The following is a 20,493-nucleotide window of genomic DNA, read 5'->3' as shown; positions in this document are numbered from 1 at the left end:
GTTAGTCTGCATTATTAAGAGAGAAGCAATATCTTCTCCTCAAGGCATCAACACAATTTTTTTTACTCTGAAAAATCTCAGAGATCTTGAAATTGAAATTGTTATTTATACTGATTGACATCCTACTAGCTTTGGTTAGTGTTAGAAAATAATGAGTCTTATCAAGGTTCTCAACTATAACACAAAAGATTATGTTATAGTTGTTCACACACACATTCTGGATTCCAAGTGTTGTAATTTTGTAAGCTTGGACTTTTGAAGCATGAGGAAAATTTGCAACCATGCTGCTAGAGGTGGAACTTTGTTTTGAGAAACATAGCTGTTGAGAAAGTAAAAATTCCATTTTGTGTATTTAACTAAGGAGTTACTTTTTCTTTTATAGTAATCATATTTCTGAGATTACTGAGTCTGAGATTTAAATTGGAATGCTTGTGGTAAATATTATGATAAAAGGGGAAAAACTCTTAAAGGAGGATCATAGAAATATATTATTATATTTTAGATCTTTTCTATACTATGTTAAAAAAAACTTCTTTCAAATTATGAAGAGAGTGCAAGGAAAGTTAATTTGCCCTAATGAATGAATGAATGAAGGTTGATAATGTTTCAAATGACTCTTTGCTTCACTGTTTTGTTACTTTGTCTTATTGCTTGTATCTCATGTATTCATTTGAAAAGTCTTAGCTGATTCTGAAAATCCAAATGGGACCAATTGAATGGCTTCTAGAATGACCATCTCTGACATACTTCTAGTCCAAGTTTTCTTTCACAACATATTTATTTATCAATGTTTATAGCTTTCATCCTGCTAAACATTAGACAAATGCTAATTAAAAGGAAGCTAACAAGGCAAATTAATTTTTTCACTAACTGCTTTTCCAGGAACATATTTTCTCATATATTATTAATAGAAGCTCCTGGCAGTGATATTGCTGAAATGTCTCTGGCTGCTTAACTATCTTTTAAGTATTTTTTTCAGATAAGAACTAAACTAGCTACAAGGGTAACAGGCATTATTTATCAAGTACCCTGCATTTTTAAGCAGGTTTTTCTTACCTGGATGATAAAAGAGCAAAAAGTGAAGTATTGTTTCCTTTTAAAAAAGTATGGCATTGTTACATAAGGACCAAAAAAACACCCTACTCTGTTGTGAACAGCAAGCTTGTACCAGTCTGGATTGTATAATTATGTTTTAGTGGCATTCAAGTGGCTGAGAATGCAGCTGTGGTTGAGGCTGTATTTCTTGCTAGCTCTAACAGCTTGAAAAGAACAGAAGATAGCAGCACTTAAAGTAGAGTAGTAGAATGTTTAAGCCTTATAAGTAAGAAATCCATATTTTAAGATATCAAGATATTTAGAAATGCAATGAAATTCTGTTTCCTAATATTGGGGTAATTAACAAATTTAATAAAAAAATTAAGAGTAATTTTACTCTGGACTACTTATAAAACTAAGAAGTGAGACAGACAAATTAGAGTGAGGAGATGGTCAGCAAACCAAGGAACCGCCCAGCTGCAAGTCCTAGAACTTGCCATGTCACCTGATGTGTCACGACGTATCATGACATTTTTTGCATTGCTGGAGCTGGTGCATCATATCTCCGTATGATGCAACCAGCCCACGGGCCAGCAGTTTGACACCCCTGTCCTAGAGAGATGCAGGGAAACTTTTCTGGATTTTTTTCTCTCTGGCCACTGCCAGACTTGACATTCTGAACTCAGTTTTACCTGTGACAGTTTCTTTTTCACAGCAGACTTGGTCCTATTCTTTTGAAACAGTTATTATGACAATAGGTAGACAAACAGTCCAAAACCTATGGGGTCCGTGATGCTTTCTGAACTTAGTCCTTTACTTGTAGATACTTCATTACCAAACTAAGTATGACATCAGTGCTAGAATGATGCACTGATGATATTACCTATTTTTGTAATGAAACATCTGCAAGAAAATCACCAAGCTCAGAGAGCACCAAGGACCCCACAGTTCAACCCTGAGCTACACATATACTCTTCTGTTGGTAACAAAGCCTTTCCATGATTTTCTTATAACATTATTTGGACTGGATAGAATAATGTTATGTGATAATGCCACATTCTTATTACCAGTTTTTTTAAAAATGGAAAAGGTTCCACATATATTTTTCAGTAGTACTTAAAGTACTATAAATTGCAGATATAGTGAGAAGCATGCTAAGAGACATAATTATATTGGCTAACTGATATTAAGGGACAGTAGCAACTCCAGATAGTATCTACAGAATCCCCAAACTAAGTATTGTAAAAATAAAAATATTCTAAAATTAAAAATATTTTAGAGTCTTGCCATGCACTATATTTTATAAGATTTTTGGCACTTTATGTGAGTTCTTAGGAGTATGAAGTGGTGTAAAATTGGACAATCTTCTCTAGGGTTGGATACAATTGGACAGGGAAAACCTTTATCTTTACTTTAAAATGTTGAGTATTCTACTTTTCAAAATTAATTATTTTTTAAGTCCATGTTTATTGCACAAAATTATATTTGTACAATATTTGAAAGCACTGCTAGCTTCTGCTATGCCATGTTTATCTGGATTAGAGTTATAAAAATCTGATATCACTGGGCAAAAGCAGAGATAATTTAATATAACACTTTATATCAAGTTTTACTGGGCAAGAACAGTAGTTAAGTTCTGGTAGGAGACTGAACATTTGATACTTATGCAATGTTGATTTATTATAAAAATTTATAAAATTTTCCTTTTCTCCTCTTTTTAATTGCCCACCATTTCTAACAATAAAATATTATCAAATATTATCTTAGTCTTGTAATTACTTTTTTTTAAATCATACCATTGTTTTTGAGATTCTTTAAATTTTCCTGAGTTGTACTGGATCGAATTCATTAATATTTTTTTCTATGTTCTAATAGTAAGAAAAAAATTTTAAAGTTCTTTTTTCCACAAAGGAAAGTATGCAGATTTCAGTAAGATATATTTAATGTTAGTTTGCAGTAAATTCAGAATCCTGGAAATTTTCTAAACTCATTTTTATTGAATTAATTAAAGCAGAGTTTCTTTGAATGGTTAGAAAATGCATCTTCCCAGTTTTTTTCTCCACCTGGATTGATGTTTTTGAGATAAGCTTTCAACTGACTCATCCTCTATCTCTTAATTTTTTATGTCTATTTCTGCTTTCCCCTCCTTTTTTCCCCAGTCTCCTTATAATCATCTATTAGTGATATTCCTGATTTTATAGTTTGTAGTCTCAGCAAGCTCTAGGTAATACTTTGGTTTTCAGCATGCTAAGAGCTATGAATATATGATAACTTGCAAGGAAAAGTCTCAAACAGAAAGTTCTATAATATTGCCAACAGAGTGAAGTCAATTATTCTCATCTCTCTCTCTCTCTCTCTCTCTCTCTCTCTCTCTCTCTCTCTCTCTCTCTCTCTCTCTCTCTCTCTCTCTCTCTCTCTCTCCTTAATCCCCCTTTAAGTAGAACCTGCCATCCTTTACTTACGTAAACCATACTTAGAAAAACAGCAACAAAGTGCTTCTTTAAAAAGTTGAATATAGTTTTCTGTTTCCTTTCCAAAATGTTTTTGTTAGTTCATAAAAAGCAGTTAAATATTTGTGTGGCTGACAGTTGATGTCTTGCTTTGAATCTGGCTTTTTATACTTTAATTACTGTAGATATTGAATGGTATCTTTTCCCATGAAAGAGGTACCACATTTGCGTACTCATTTGTAAAGCAGAGCAATTTAAAAAATAATGCTTTTGTTTATCTTGTTTATGCTCTATGGATACTAAAGCTTGCCAGTAAATATCTTTATTGGATGAAAAGCTGCTTCTATCTTGGTGTTTGTGGGTGAAAATATTTGAAATATGCAGAAAATATTTATTCTGCATCATTCTGAATGATTGATGACCATTCAAAAAATAGCTAGATTTTTGTTGTATACGTTTGAAGTTACGTTCTGTCTCCCTAGGAAAATAATTCATATTTGGGCTAAAGTTCACTCTTTGAAGAAAATTAAAATATAAATAGAGCTCATCAGTGCAGTAGATTTGATCTGCATCTTTAGGTCCTGGTTACCATTTCCCCTTTTTCTTCATGGACAGCATTTCACAATTGTAATATTTTAATTTGTTTTAAATTTGCTTTTGAGTCTTTTACATCAGAGGTGTTGAATATTGTTTAATTTACTTTTCACCTGAGCTGTCAGTTACAATCTACAATTTAGGGCAGGAAAGAAACTAGGAAAAAAAATAGATCTTCAATTCACACTACGAAGTTCATTGAGTCTAATCCACTTTCACTGCAAGTTTATTATTTTTCTACAATCTAACATACCTGCAATTGTAATTATGTTTAGCCTTCATTACAACACATTTTCTCAGGTCTGATCAAACTGGAAAAGATAAGGCTACCATTAGAAACTCATTAAATATCTCATTCGTATCGAATAGATCAGGGTTCTCCAACCCCTGGTCTGCGGACTGGCACGAAGCCTTATCCATGCACACGCAGGATGCAGGCAGTGCGTTAAACCATGCCCCCCAGTCTGTAGAAAAAATACCCTCCATGGAACTAGTCCCTAGCACCTAAAAGATTAGGGCTGCTGGAATAGATGTAACTTTGTACAAAAAGAATACTTTCTATATTTCCTCTTAATTGTTTTGACTCCAACCTGTCCACAATGTGAGCCAACTATAAATCCACTTCCCCCTTACTGCAGCCCTGCTTCAATCACCTGCTAGGCAATAAATAGAGTATTGTTACGTAATATTCTTTTAGAGCAGTGGCAATCCCTTGAAAGACCTGCTTCTGAAGGTACGGAAGCATATAGAAAATGTTTCCTATTTAAATTATTAAATCAGCCAGGTCTTTTTCTAGTTTGCATCCCTGTTTTGGAAGCCACACCTACTAGACTTGTGTATGTTCCTTCTGCATCAGTGAAAATGTGATGTGGAATGTTGCATGTGTACATATATAGGGATAATTGAAGGTAGCACACATCTAGAAAAATTATGGTGGTAGTAGGGGAACTCATATAAAGTCCTTGCATGTTTTGTAGCATCTTTAAAGAAATGCAAAAATTGCACAACCCTAAACTATATTTTTGACACAAACTTTACAAAAGAAGTCAGTGCAGAACTTTTGGAAGATTCCACATTGTACATTTTATGCTTCGTTTGAATTCATGTGAATCTGGCCCTTTCTTTTGACCTGCTTGCTCAAACCATTGATCTTGCAAAGAACTGACATGATTTCTTTCATGATGCCTTATCAAAATGCATGGCATAAACATTAGTTGACTTTCAACTGGTTAGCTTCAATGAAGAATTATTTAGATTTTGAATGAAACTCAATCTTATTTAATAGTATGAGGTGATAAGTGCCAAGCATAATTAGGGTTAGTGCTGATTCGAATCTTAACCATATTTACGCTTTTCAAAGGATAATGCCTGTGGGGTATGTGACCCTGTGGTTCACACTGTCATGCATTTGTAATGATTGTAATATTAACATGTAGTATGTAGGCAATTAGAAAGGCAAAACATTGAAAGAAGCTGTTTTATTATCACCTCTTCCACCATTAATATTACTATGTATTTCTTTTTTCTCCATCTTTAAAGCTCATAGGCTTGTAGCTTCCTGCTGGGCAAGGACCTTTGAAAAATGCTTGTAAGGGATGGGAAAAAGAGAGGCAAAATTCATATATGAGAATACAACAGAAGTGATAGATATGCTGGCCATATTCTGAAAAGTTGACAGTTTAGGATCAGAAATACTGAAGATTCCTATAGTTATTTACTTTGCCACTGCCAAACCCAAATGACAGAATTTACTCTGAGTAGAAAACCATAGTAATTTGAAATAATGGTAGAGTTAGAAACATTATAGTTATTTATTAATCCGTGTTGATTGTGCAATGATTGCATATGAAAGTATATTGCTTCACTGGAAAAGCACTCTGAAACCATATTTCTAATTATGATCAGAGAATATTATTTTATTCTATTACTTACAGGGAGAAAAATCTCCTTTTTTCTCTTCTGCAACCTGTTGGTTGCTGCCCTTTTATGAAGAAAGGAAAAATCAGGCAATAATAATAATAATAATAATAATAATATTAAGAAGAAGGAGAAGGAGAAGGAGAAGAAGAAGAAGAAGAAGAAGAAGAAGAAGAAGAAGAAGAAGAAGAAGAAGAAGAAGAAGAAGAAGTAGTAGTAGTAGTAGTAGTAGTAGTAGTAGTAGTAGTAGTAGTAGTAGTAGTAGTAGTTGGTATAAGGGATCTTGGAGGTCATCTAGTTCAACCCCCTGCTCAGGCAGGAAACCCTATACCATTTCAGACATGCAAGATTGCTGTCTTGCAGTTCAGCCACAAATTAAAATATTGCACTTTAGTTTTCTGTGTTTCTTTTTGAACAAAAATAGAGTCTGACAACTCTGTGGGAGATATTATGTCTGGACTAGATGGTTGGTCAATAAGCAGCACTGTCAATGCAAATAATTGAAGTCCATGTTGAGAATTTCTAGCTTATTGGATGTCCAGTCGTTTCCAAACCTAAGGTGCTTTGTTTGGTTTCATCTTGCTGTGAAATGGGATTTTTTTTTTTCCTTTTCCTGCAGTTGGAATCACCTGGGAGTCCTCTGGGGCCGGAGCTGCCTATTGAGACACTAATGGATGACCGGGAGCGTAGGATTTCCCATTCACTCTACAGTGGGGTTGAAGGCCTCAATGAATCCCCCACCAGGAATGTTGCCTTGAGTAGACTAATGGGTAAGTCAAATAGACTTGGTTACCGTGTGCTATGTTATCAAGCAGTTCATAGGGACTTGCAAATGGATTATCAGTGCTTCTCACTCCCTCCCTTCCTCTGTTTTGTGTGTGTTTGTGTGTAAGCAGCAGCAATTTAAAAGGCTGCTTTTCTCCCTTTTCAACTTTTCTTGAAGGAAATCAGTATATTGATTAAATAAGTGTCTGACCACAGTACAAATGATAAACACGAGAAGATTTTTTAAAAAAATAAAATAAAATGAGTTTGGCAACAGGCTTTACACTATTTTGCAAGAGTCTGCCCAATCTAGCTTCATTAACTATAAGTTCAATGAAAGTTATGATGATCAAGTAAGTACCACTGAAGTTTAAGCTTTGATTTTACTTCTCCATAACTTTATATGGTAATCGTTTTGGACTTCGGATGATGTTTGTTTAAGAACATACTTTAAAAGCCACATGGGATCTTAAAATACTAATTTTGTGAATCCTCGTGTATTCTGCTCTTTGTAGAGTCACCAATGGACATTTTTTTTTTTGCTTGTAGCAATTTATTAGTCTTGCATTTAGAAGAGTATTTACTTAGTGATCCATTTCATCTTGATTTAAAAAATAACCCTGAAGAGGATTTACTTAATATGGAATATTAAAATAAATGTTAAATTTTGGAAGAATTTGGATAGATTCATAATAATAATGTATTAACAATTAACAATTGTTAATTAACAATTCTAATACATCTTTTGCATATCTACATATATTCTGCTTATTTTCTTCTTTCCTGTGATCAAAGAGCAACAGATGTTTGGGCAAGGAGAGTTATTCAGTGCTTTGCATCCAAAAGGAGAAAATATGAAAAATGTGATTTGACATATTCAAGGGCATAACACCTGTTGGAAATTCTTTAAGATAGCTATGACTTTTCCTGGTCTTGTTCAGCTATTGTCTGTATCTGCTGTGCAATGCAAGCAAATAACATATTAAATTTACTAGTTTTCTGGCAGATGCATCCCCACATATATTCTGACCGTTTCTAAATCCAAAGGGATTCAGGGTCTTATTATAGTCTATTTCTCATTGCTCAGTTTTTCAAATTCAGTAATACCTAGCAGGATGCAATCTGGGTAAGTCACCAGGACCATAGGTTTTGTCTTTCAAGCTTTCAGACTTGTGCTGGACTCCATCTTCAGGATATTTCTCTCTAGCCCTGATGATAGGTGCAAACATGAGTCTGAAAGCTCGGAACACTAAATCTCTGGTCCTGGTGACTGACCCAGATTATATCCTGCTACATTATTCTGGCATATGTATATTTGCCTTCATCAGTAATACCTAATTGTTTCCATGTGGCTGGATTTATCCGAATTAGACTTTGCTGAGATCTACATAATAGCCATTGCAATGTATGATTTCAATGGATGAACTCCACACTAATAAAATTTCTTCACTGTTATGTTAACTTAAAAGAAATGATGATGACGATGATGATGATGACGATGATGATGACATCCATTCAGTCATGTCCAATGCTTCACAATTCTATGGGCCAGGTGTCTCCATATCTTCCAATCTTATACTACTTCTTTGAGTTTTTCTAGACACTGGCTAGTATCAACTCTGATGGGGTCCAGCACTGTTTTCTTTGATGACCTAGTTTCTTTTTACCACTAACTCTTAAAAGAAATAGCCACATTGAAATATGAGTTGATTATTACTTAAGGGTGCTATATCAAAGGGCATGTTAATTGCATGCAGTTTTCCAAGATTAAAAGTTCAGGTCTTAGAAAAAAAATTAGAAGATTATTCTTAATCTCCATTAGCTGTACTTATATTTTCTATGTTCCAAGCCAGATATATTTTAACTTGATGCATATTTTCATTCCTTTGATAAGAATTTGGTACAGCAAGGGGATTGCAGAATTCAGTGCAGCAAGTAGATACTGACTGGACCTAATCTCTTTATATAATTTTAAATTTTAAATTATAGTTTGATATTTAAAACTATCACATAGTTCATATATACATACATACACATATAATAAAACTAATACAAACTAATATAAAGTAAGAAAAAGTATTTTACAGCGGATCTAAGTACAATTATAAATTGACCTCTTACTCAGTGATTATAATGTAACTCTCTTCTTTCTATGATCTATCCTGTCTAATATTCAAAGCCATGAATCATAAATTCATTTCTTCTGTTTTATGCAAAATATTTCCAGTCAGCAATAAATAAAAATAAAAATATATATTGTATTTTTTTTACCAAAGAAGTCAATTTGCCATCTCAGTAAGTTCCATTATGTTTACTGTCTATTGCTTCATTGTGGGTACTGCTGATTCTTTCCATTTTTCTGAATACTTTCTTCAACTTCAATAATTTCACTGAAGTTATTATGTACAAAAACAAAATTTCATGACTTTTTTCAACTGTTATCCATCAATCTCCCCCCAAAAATATTTGGTCTCAATTGTATGGTAATCTTTAAGGTTCTCTGTAGATATTTAAATCCATTTTTTTAGCTTTTTTACATATTCAGAAAGCACGATAAGCCACAAAAATATGTTCAGACACAACCTGAATTTGCAACTATTTCATGGTCTCGATATGGCACATCTAACAATGATCTTTGAAATCCATATTAAGTTTATCTTACTACAAATATCTATGCAATTCAAATCCCACACCATGTACTTCTAACTCCAAAAGCCTTCTATTTCTCTCAGCAGCACCTACTCTTTCATCCAAACCAAGCAGTAAGCTGCAAAATACAATTTCAGATTAGGTAAAATCAATCCCCCTCTTTCATTTTCATCTGTAATATATTTATCCCCCTATTTCATTTTCATCTGTATATATATATTTGCCTTGCTGGACAAATTTAATAGAATAACAGAGTTGGAAGGAACCTTGGAGGTCTACTAGTCTAATCCCCCGCTCATCCTATACCATGTCAGACAAACGGTTGTCCCATCTCTTCTTAAAAACCTCCAATGTTGGAGCACCCACAACTTCTTGGGCAAGCCATTCCACTTGTTCATTTTTCTGACAGGAAATTTTTCCTTAGTTCTAATTGTTTCTCTCCTTGATTAATTTCCATCCATTGCTTCTTGTCCTGCCGTCAGGCACTTTGGACAATAAGTTGACTCCCTCTTCTTTTTAGCTATATCCTTTTGCCACCGTTTAAATAGTGTAACATTTAAATATGCACTGTCTGAAACAAAAACATCATTTTAGCAAAGACATTCATTTTTATTATGTAAATTCTCAGCATTGACAATTGTAATTTCTCACATCTTAACATATTTCTTTTAACTTCATTCCATGTCTTAACATAATTATTTTGAAGTCACATACGTTCATGTTTGTGATAGTAATTATGTTACCATCTTCTCAATCTTAAAATCCATTTTATTCATCAATTATGTTTCATCTTCTATTTTCATATTTTGCTAACGTCTTTATCTTCTGTTTATTAATCTTGAAACTTGCTAATGCACCAAATTGTCTTAATTTGCCCATTAATATTTATAAGTGGAAGAAATTTATCTCAGAAGCTCAGTTCAACATTATGGGATTATCTATTCATTACAGCAATTTTGTGATGGCACGCAGTGCCAAAAAAAACAAACCTCTCTAAAACAACAACAAAATTAAATTTCATATACATTCAATTCAGTTCCAACATAATCATTTTGTTACTATTAAAAGTCAGGTTTACTTCCAATAGCCTTTTGGCTTATCCATGTAATCTTTCACAAAAGATAGGTAAAAACTATTCTTTTTATAAATTAGTGGCTTGCTTTTTACAGCCATGACATACACACCACTGCTTCAAAAAGTTCACACTCAAGTTTGAAAAGGCAGACAAGCTAGAGCAGTGATGGCGAACCTTTTAGAGACCAAGTGCCCAAACTGCCACCCAAAACCCACTTATGCATTGTTGGGTGCCGGGTGAGTGTGGCCCATTGGCTGGGTGTGGCTGTGTGGTAACGGCAGACGAGGTGGGACTAAAAAGTTCAATCAATCAATTCCAACTTTGCAAGATTTTTTTTTCCCCGCGAGAAGTTGAAATTGACTGATTGATTGAACCTTTTTTTTTTTTTTTGCACACGGCGGTGGACGCCTAAAGCGAAAAGGTTTTATAAAACCCAGCTGAAGGCCAAGGACTGGGGCGATGGCGTGCATGCTCACAGAGAGGGCAGAACTTCCAGCAGAACTTCCTGCAAAGGCATTTTTCTCCAAAAGTAATTGGAAGGCTTCATTTGAGGCTACATGAACAAGATCAGGAATTATGGATCATGTTAGAACCATGGACCAGAGGGCCCTCTCTTCCTCATGTCATGGTAAGAGAGTGAATCCCCATTTTAGTTTAATCATAGCCAAATCTTACGTACAAACCTCAGTTGTGATTAATCTTAAAGTTTGAAATAAGTTGATTTCTTTAATGATTTGAAGTTGGCCTTTGTGAAAAAAACTGTAGCTAAGATTAGCCAGTTTGAAATGCTTGAGTTCAATACGAGAAAGTTAATTTAAAAGGAAGAAAAAACTATTTAATGATACCTGCATACCCACACACACAAAAGAGGAGAAGAAGATGAAAAAGGGAAAAGACAATTTTTTTCTGCTAAATAATAGTCTTAGTTATTTTGTGCAAATCAGTAAAAAAAAATTCTGACCAAACATTTTGAAATTCTCATTTATCAATTCTTTACAACTGTAATTCATTTTTAATTTTTTCACTTGCATTGTTATATGTTCATCCATGCTAGATAAATAGCATTGGGAGGGTTGTCCAAAATTTTCTAATTTATATTATTTGATTTTTTTTATCATAAAAGCATTTTTTAAAAAAATTGTAGTGTTATCCAGCTATGTTCTTACAGGTACTAGTCTGAAAGTAGATAGATTAGGGAACAACTATATCAAAAACATGAGCTTGTTGTATTTTTATAAAAATGGCATCAATTGACTTAATCTGATTAAGACAAATTGAACCATTTTAAATTACCTTTAGTGGCCTTTAATGATTCTTTTTCATTGGGCTTTCTTTCTAGGATTAGCCTGAAGAAGATTCTTCTTTAATTCCATTTCAAACTACTGAAAAAGAAATGCATTTTATTTCAAATTTTAGTCTATCTGCTCAAATGTCATCACTCAGAGTTGTTGAAATATTAAGAAGTGCACAGAAAAGCTAGGCATGCCACTGATTACTTCTGCCTCTCAACCTTAGAGTCATGATCTATAAAATGCTATAAGGTTATACAGTTTCACATTCAATTCTTTAGGGATATTATTAGCCATAAAGTTAACAATCTTGTAGGCATTATGTTTGAAAACGAGTGGATTTCTAGGCTCAACATTAACCTGTCAATCAAAAAAGCTTTTGTTGAGAAAAGAATTAGCTGCTATGCAAACATCAGCACATTCATTTCAGCATGACAGTGGTGGATCTAAGTACAGTAGAGTACCCTTCTTCTTCTTCTTCTTCTTCTTCTTCTTCTTCTTCTTCTTCTTCTTCTTCTTCTTCTTCTTCTTCTTCTTCTTCTTCTTCTTCTTCTTCTTCTTCTTCTTCTTCTTCTTCTTCTTCTTCTTTTTCTTCTCCTCCTCCTCCTCCTCTTCCTCCTCTTCCTCCTCCTCCCCCCTCCTCCTTTTTTAAAAAAATTTTTTTTCTCCTTTAAACTTTACTGGATAACAATACTTGCTTTTGACTTTTTTTAAAGTTTCCAGAACTGTTTTTTGATTGAAATTAACAGGATTAGCTAAACTAAGAAAATTTAATGTCACCCAAAATAGTGGGGTTTCTTTACACCAATTTAATATTTTTGAATCAAAATTCTTCATAAGCATGCCAGAATTTGACCTGTCAGTCAGCTCTGGAGAACATGAATTATATATCTGAGAGGTTTTTCCCACTCTATTTAGCTAACCTTCTAACTCATGTTGATTGCTCTGTAGACCTTAGGTAAAAGGCTGACTTAGAGATAAGAAAGACTTTAAGATTAATTCCATCACCATAAACTCACTGGTTCAGCCTTAGGAAAGTTAGTCTTTCACTTTTATCTTTGATATTTAATATTAAACAATGACATAAACAAAGTGTATGTTAAACATAATACACATTTGAACATTTCATTCAGATGGTAATGATAACTATTCCAAGAGAGAAAAGAAAAGCAGACGGAGAAAAAAGAGGCACACACTAATGATTCATCGTCATAAATGCCTAATATGATACTCCTAAATGTAGAGGAAGATAGATCTATTTTACATGTTGTTGGAGATTCTTCTAGGCATTTTCAATTTTTAATAAATAGATAAAATTTATTATGGTTGCTATATGTCAATAGACATTTATAATTGAAATCTGCGCCTAGAAATGCTGTTTTCAATGAAGACTTACGTCAAAATGAATAGTATTGGAATTACATAGCTTCTTAATAGTATATTTTTAAATATAGCCCTGATTCAAGTCAGTGTTGATAATGGAAGTTCACTGAAAGTCTTTGGGTTAATTGTTCTCTCTCAGTCCAACTCAACCCACAAACTTGCTGTGGCACAAAAGCAGTTTGAGAAGGGAATGCTGAGTTACAAATCTAACAAATAAAATAATTCTTCATCCATTTTGTGCAGGTAAATTCCAGCTTTCCCCAACAGTCAACATGCCCCAGGATGATATGATAATGATTGAAGATGACAGACTACCTGTACTACCTCCATATCTTTCAGACCAATCATCTTCCAGTTCTCATGATGACATAGGCTTTGCAACCATGGATGCTGGAGCTTGGAGTAAACCAATAGTGAATGAATCAGCAGAATGGTAAATGTTATGTTTACTTTAATAATTACTTTTCTTTATTAAATACTTCATTGGTTTCATCACTGAAATAGAAGAACTATTTTTCTAGACATCTATGGATATTCTCAATCATTCAAGTGATGGTTGTCTCAAAGTCCTTTTTCCAAAAGGCAACTGGACTTTTTCTCTTTGAAAACATTTCATTTCTCAACTAAGAAACGTATTCAGTTCTAAAGAAGAACACTCTTCCTATCTCTTCTCCCTGTCAAGCCATCTAAGAACTTAAGTGAGAAAAGCAAATTTCATATTATTCTGGCATATGATCTCATATTAGCATTTTGGAGTGGGGGTAACAATAGTTGCTGGGGTTTCTTTGTTATCTTACATAGGAGAAATACTTCCTGTTTTTTTAAGTCTTTTTAAATATAATCTTTACTAATTGCAGAGAACAACAATAATTTGTATGTGTGGTAATTATGTTCAGCAATAAGCAAAATAAAAGGCCTTTCGATGGAACTCCTACTAGGTTTGTGGTGATAATTAACCCAAGCAGGTTGAAGTATAAGTGTTTTCCAAGTCTCATATCCTCCTGAGCTTGATATAACTGTGTCAGCAATATTTTAATAACTATTACCCACAGCGAGAATCTCTGTTTGGATTTGTACTAGTCAGCTATTCCTTACACACACATGTGTATGAATATGCAGTGGTATTCAGTCATATTAATTTTACTCTTACTCTATCTTTGAAAAAGCTTTCAGTTGTTATATTAAAAGCCATTTCTTTCTTCATTACCTTGCTCTTCTCTATCACATTGCTCTACTCCTACGTTGACTTCTCAGATTCCCACCATTATTTTTCTAGAGCAAAATACCTAAAAACTAACTAACTGAGATTTTGGAAATGCATCTATGCATTTCAACAGCACTCTATATTTCATTCTGAGGGGAATTTTTTTAGAGTTGAAACCATTTCTCCTACCATCTCCATTTGTTGATGCCATAAAATTTTATTTTACTTTTACATTTTACAAGCCCCCAATAGAAAAAGAAAGGATGAAAGGCTTACTTTTGTTCCTACAACTGTCTTTATGCCTGCCCTTTCAAAAGCTCAATGAGAGTAATGCAATTACAAACATGATAGATCTGTTTGGATCCTTATTTCTGTTGACTGCATGCTATTTGTTAAAAATGTGCCCAGTCAAATAAAATAAACAGCAGCCAAGGGTGGTTTTTATATTAATTTCCTGTTGGTAATGGACAAAGGAAAGATTGTAAAATGGTGTTTTCTGTGAGTTTGCTTCAAAGAACCAAGGGATTGATGTAAAGAAAATGGAAGAAGGGTTATCCAAACAAGAATGGCAGCTGTTCTGAATCATGGCTGAAAATATATGCTTTTTCCAGCCTGACAGTATCTCCCTAATCCTTGATGAAAATGTTATGAAAACAAGGGACAATGAGGCAGGATTAATATGTGGAATTTTAATAACACTGAGGGTCATGGCACGGTTACAGTCTTTAAAGAGTCAACTATCGTTGTAGGAACGTTCGTTCTTTGTTATAGTATATTGTGCTGCTTGTTGATTTTAAAAGTAATAAATATAAATAAATATAACAATAGAGAGTGACATTAATATAATCTGAAATATTAAGAACAATTAATGTGAGATGCTGTTTGGCTTTAATTCTAGGTTTTACAACAGGTTGTTAACCATTTTGGAATTGTCTTATTAAAATGCAATATAATACATTTTGTATAATTTCAATATATCCTGAGCATGACATTTTATACATTTTCAGTCCACATCTATGTCTATCTTTTTTCTAGGGAGGACAGCTTGGCAAGAGCAGATATTTTGTGAAAATAGGCAGAACTTGACTCATTAAAACTATATGTATTTGTACTTATTACACTTAAGTTGAAAAATTAGCATACCAGATATAATAGTGAAAACTAGTAGGATGATTGATTTGTCTGTTTGTTCATTAAAATGATTTATTCCCTGGTAATCTGTCTTGATGGTTTAATCATTTTAATGGATTATCCTCTCTGACATTTTACAACCTTTTTACCACAGTTGTTAAGTGAATCACTGCAGTTATTAAGTTAATAACTCAGTTATTAATTGAATTTGGCTTCCTTATTTACTTTGTTTGTAGAAAGTTGGAAAAAGTGATCATATGACTCTTGGACATAACATCCTTCATAAATACATACCAGTTTTCAAGCTCCTGAAATTTGATCACATGACCCTAAGGATACTGTAACAATCATAAGTATGAAAAACAGCCACTTTTTTTCAATGCCATTATAACTTTAAATGGTCACTAAATGAATGCTATAAGTTGAGGACCACCTGTAAATAAATGGCATTACTAACAGTTGCTGCTTGAAAATCCTTCCATCTTCAATGGAATGAAGTTCTATTCCAAACAAGATTGAGCAACTACTCTATAATCCTCTGATTGATCAATGTGGGCAACAGAGTTTGATTTGAATTAAATTGATATTGCTACAGAGTTTGATGCAGTTTGGCTAAAATATGAATGTTATTTATTTAAAAAATATGATATAATTAGAATTGGAAAAAGGATTAGATCCTCATAAAAGAACTTCAGACATTGTTCCTGCTAAACACTAGTGAGTGACATAATGACATCCATGGGTTACATTGACTAAGGCTGATAAGATTTGAAGTTCAACAAAGTCTAAAAGGCTACATGAGAATTGTCCCTACTATCAAGAGAAAAACACATTTTACATTGATTTATATACTACTTATATACTACCCCATAATGCTTTACAGCATTCTCCAAGTGATTTATAAATATCAATATGTTGCCCCCACCACTCTGGGTCCTCATTTTAGTGACTTTGGAAGCATGGAAGGCTGAGTTAATCTTGAGCCAGTAAGGATCAAACTCCTGGGTGTTGCAGTGTTAGGTAGCAGTACTAATGAGCAATACTGCATTCTAACCACTGTGTTACCAAGGCTGTTCAATAATGCAACACATCACCACATACTATCCAACAAGTTAGTTCTGATTAAAAACTTAGATATTTCTGGCAAATCTTAATCTATAAAGAGAAACCCTCTCTTTCTATATTGATATTCAATCTGAAGTTTTTAGCTTGTTCAGTCTACTGGTTTTTTTTTTTAAAAGAAGTGATAAAGATATCTAAGAGCCAGCTGGAGATGCAGGCATGAAATTTCCACCTGCAACTCACTGTGAGAATTTCAGATTAAAGAAACTGAATTTTGAATTTCAATTCCATTATTCACATGTAGTATCTTTAGGTTTCCTTTCAGCATAATTTTTTTTTTTAAATTCCAGGGCAGTTTATGGGGTATAAATTAATCTGACCGTTAGAATATTTCATTCACTTGAAACTCATTTTAAAAACTGAATTTAAAGGGTAAGAATTCTATATTCATGGGGCTAACACAAATAAATAAATAATAAAATAAAATAAGTAAAGTACAATAAAGTAAAATAATAGTAAAGTAAAATAAAACAAAATAATAAAATAAAATATCCTCATGATTTCCAACTTTTCTTGCTCTTTTATTGATAAGATAATGATATAACAAAAATGTATGCTTTAGTTAAGTTTTCTTTATATTTATTTATTCTAATATTTCTTACTGCATACTAAGTCCAGATATGGATCCAGGGCTGGCTTTCCAATATTTATTTATTCTAATATTTCTTACAGCATACTAAGTCCAGATATGGATCCAGAGCTGGCTTTCCAACGAGAAGGATTTGGACGTCAGAGTATGTCAGAAAAGCGTGCTAAGCAGTTTTCAGATGCCAGCCAATTAGACATTGTTAAAACACGGAAATCTAAAAGCATGGATTTAGGTATTAATCATAGTCTTTCTTTTCTTTTCTCTTCTTTGTTCATTGTTGTGTTTCAATAGTATATTAAAATAATTTTGCTTGTTGTTTCCTGTTGCCATTTAAATTATTTGTAATACTATGTAGTTGATTATCCCATGGAGCTGAGTTCAATATGTGGCATGAAAAAAATTAAATATGATCAAGCCAAGTGCATTATATGTGCTTTAATAATTTTAATGTTTGTTTAACCTGTTATGGTTGTACAGATTTAGCTGTTGCAGGATTGTTCAGTATATACAGCAGCTGTACCTGTAAACATATCTCTTTGAATAGGTAGTTTTCAGAAGATGGAAAACACAAATTCAAATTTGTATTTTAAAATAATTCTGCAAAAACATACTTCTCGTTGTTTCTAGCATTGTTAAAACCTTTCTCTAAGGAATGATTCTAACATAACTCTAAGAAGCTTAGACATTCAGCTTTAGTTTAATCTGTAATCATTTAACAGCTGGGATGTTTAGTCCCATTACTTGTAATGACATATGTGGCTAAAGGCAATAGAGATGGACCTAAACAGGGATAGTGAATGGGACTTGGTTGAAGGAATAACCTACAGTGACAACTGCACATGCTATGGGACAACTGCATTTCAATTTTATAAGTGATAGAGAGTCCAATTTGCATGGTTTGATGTAAATGATAGGAATGTAGTCAATAGGGGCAGAATCATCTTCTTGTGACATTCTTCATGGTTCTAGCCATTCTTCAGTTTAGTCTTAAGTGTAGTTTCAGCAAAAAGATAGAGGTAGCTTTGAACTGTATTAAGGTAGTGTTAAAAAAGTGAGAAATGGCAGAATTCTGATCCATTGACTTGCAGTGTCAGTCTGGCTTAGATGTTGCCTTCTAAAGAATTCTAAGAGAGTCTATTATAGCTGAAAGAGTGAAAAAGCTATAGATCCCTACCAAAACATTTATTGTGTCCAAGGTTTTCATTGAAATAATATCTTGCTTCATCAGAAAAGGCTGATGTTGAGAAAAGCTCAGCAATTGTAAGTGTCAGCTATCAATAGGTCAGATTCCTGCATAGAATGTATAAAAGATAAAGTTTGTGAAAATTCTCAGTCATCCATCTCATGGTTGTCCCAAAGGTACTTTTTCAAAAGACAAATGGATTTCGTTTCACTTCTCATCCAAGAAGCCTTTTCAGTTCTGACTGGAATTAGAACTGAAGAAGCTTCTTGAATGAGAAGCCAAACGTCTTCAAGGAAAAACAAAGTCCAATTGTGTTTTGAAAAAGCACATTTGGGATAAAAGGTAAAAGTTTCCCTGTAGTTATGACCAACTCTATGGTGCATGGTGCTCATCTCCGTTTCCATAGTCATGTGGCTAGCATAACTATATACCAAAGGTACACAGAATGCTGTTACCTATTAATCTACTTGCATTTGCATGTTTTGAACTACTAGGTGGGCAGGAGCTAGGGCAAGTAACAGGAGCATATACACAAATGTACATACAATATATACATATGTATACATTGTATGTATATATGTGTGTATAGATTATACGTACATATGTATATCTGTAGATTGCTGTGACCACTTTAAAGTATCACAGATCTTAATGGAAAAACGTAGCCTACAGTGTATCTTATTTTAAAGAAGTTACTCAGATTAATGCACATCCTCCAGCATAATTGACAGGTTTCTCTTAAAAGTTTTCTGGAATATATTAGTGACTGGTATTCATTTAAAATTGCTACTACCATTTTATTATTTATTTCTAAATTCTCAATAAATTCATTATTCTGACAGAAGTAATTAATCTTGAAATCCTTCAGGTTCATATCTCACGGATAACGCTGAAGGAAAGCTAGCAATAGTAAATCTAGTAACTCATTTAATAATTCAAATTCAGCCTTTCTAACCAAGCTTTTTACATATCCCTTGGGAAGATTCATGAGCTTTGATATGTTTTTTTAAGTGTGAGAAAATGTAATAAATATGTAGACATTTGTAGTTTTTATAACCCCATTGGGGCTTTTAAAACTCAAATTGCTACTTGCTGATATGTGGTGGTCTTGCCTCAGCTAATTGAGATATGCTAGCATGTGAATAACATATTACGTTTGCCTGTGATCCAGAAATAACTGACACAAAAGCATGAATTTTCTAAATATTTTTCTCTAGGGCTTCATTTTGCCCCCTTAAGAGTGTCTGCATAATATGACATGTTTGCATGAGTAGTGATATTGGCAAAGTCCTCTAAATAAACAGTGGATGCATGAGGGACGTGGGCACTAACAAGGCTAACCATTATACATTTACCTTTTAACAGTAGCTGACGAGACTAAGCTCAGTACAATGGATGGCCAGAGAACAGGTAAGAATTAACTGTAGGGTGGTTGCCATAACAATTTTGGTGAAAGCAGCTTACTAAAATTACAGGGCTGCTAATCACAGTGCATGTGAAAATAATATGCCAATAGTTGCATGAATCTATTTATTCTCCCAGAATTCAAATATTACAAATACACTAATTAATTTACAATATTTTAGAACAGTTATAAGAATAAGAAAATTACAGCAATTTAGTCTACCGATTAAATGTAGTACTTAAAAAAAATATTTTGGAGAGCTTTTGGGGTGATATATCATTGGAATTCAGACTTGGTTTATGAAATCTTGAACATTTATCTAAGGCCTCATGTTAAACTTTTGAAATGTTGTTCTTAACCACAAAATTCTGTCAGGCTTGGAAATTCCTTAATCGAGCTTCCATCTCATTGTTCAATAGGCAATAATGAGTGTTGCTGTATTCACTGTTCATCCTGGCATCTCTTTGGTTTGTAAGGAATTAGAACAAAAAAATCCCTAATAATCAACTGTGTGTTTCACAAGCTATGCATTGTAGATATTTTGCTTTCTGTGTAATTGCCATGATTCCAGATTAGAAAGCATGAATTTATTAGCAATTAAAATAATGTACCAGGTGCAGTTATGAACCTTTATAATTTATTGGTCTGTATGGAAAGCTAGTCCGGTCAGGAAGGGAGAGGGCTGGTGAGGGTGGGGGTACT

General features: G+C 33.4%; 1 protein-coding gene across 7 annotated transcripts in view; it reads left to right on the top strand.

Annotated features, from left to right (window-relative positions):
• Positions 1-20,493, top strand: part of LOC120310748 (partitioning defective 3 homolog) — a 449,365-nt gene that overhangs the window by 206,511 nt on the left and 222,361 nt on the right. For 6 of the 7 annotated variants that reach the window (XR_005557452.1, XR_005557451.1, XM_039349526.1 and 3 more), the window contains 4 exons: positions 6,616-6,766; positions 13,401-13,590; positions 17,287-17,435; positions 19,752-19,796. Coding sequence is in view for 5 of the 7 variants with exons in the window: in XM_039349526.1 (XP_039205460.1) it covers positions 6,616-6,766; positions 13,401-13,590; positions 17,287-17,435; positions 19,752-19,796 (535 nt within the window). In the remaining 2 variants the exon portion in view is untranslated. The remainder of the gene's footprint in view (positions 1-6,615; positions 6,767-13,400; positions 13,591-17,286; positions 17,436-19,751; positions 19,797-20,493) is intronic. The other variant, XM_039349522.1, reaches the window with a different exon arrangement.

Source organism: Crotalus tigris, unplaced genomic scaffold, assembly GCF_016545835.1.
Source record: "Crotalus tigris isolate CLP2741 ecotype Arizona unplaced genomic scaffold, ASM1654583v1 scf7180000018287.699579, whole genome shotgun sequence".
In the NCBI taxonomy this organism is placed as follows: Eukaryota; Metazoa; Chordata; class Lepidosauria; order Squamata; family Viperidae; genus Crotalus; species Crotalus tigris.
The sequence above is the reverse complement of the archived record's forward strand: the minus strand, read 5'-3'. Positions and strand labels throughout refer to the sequence as shown.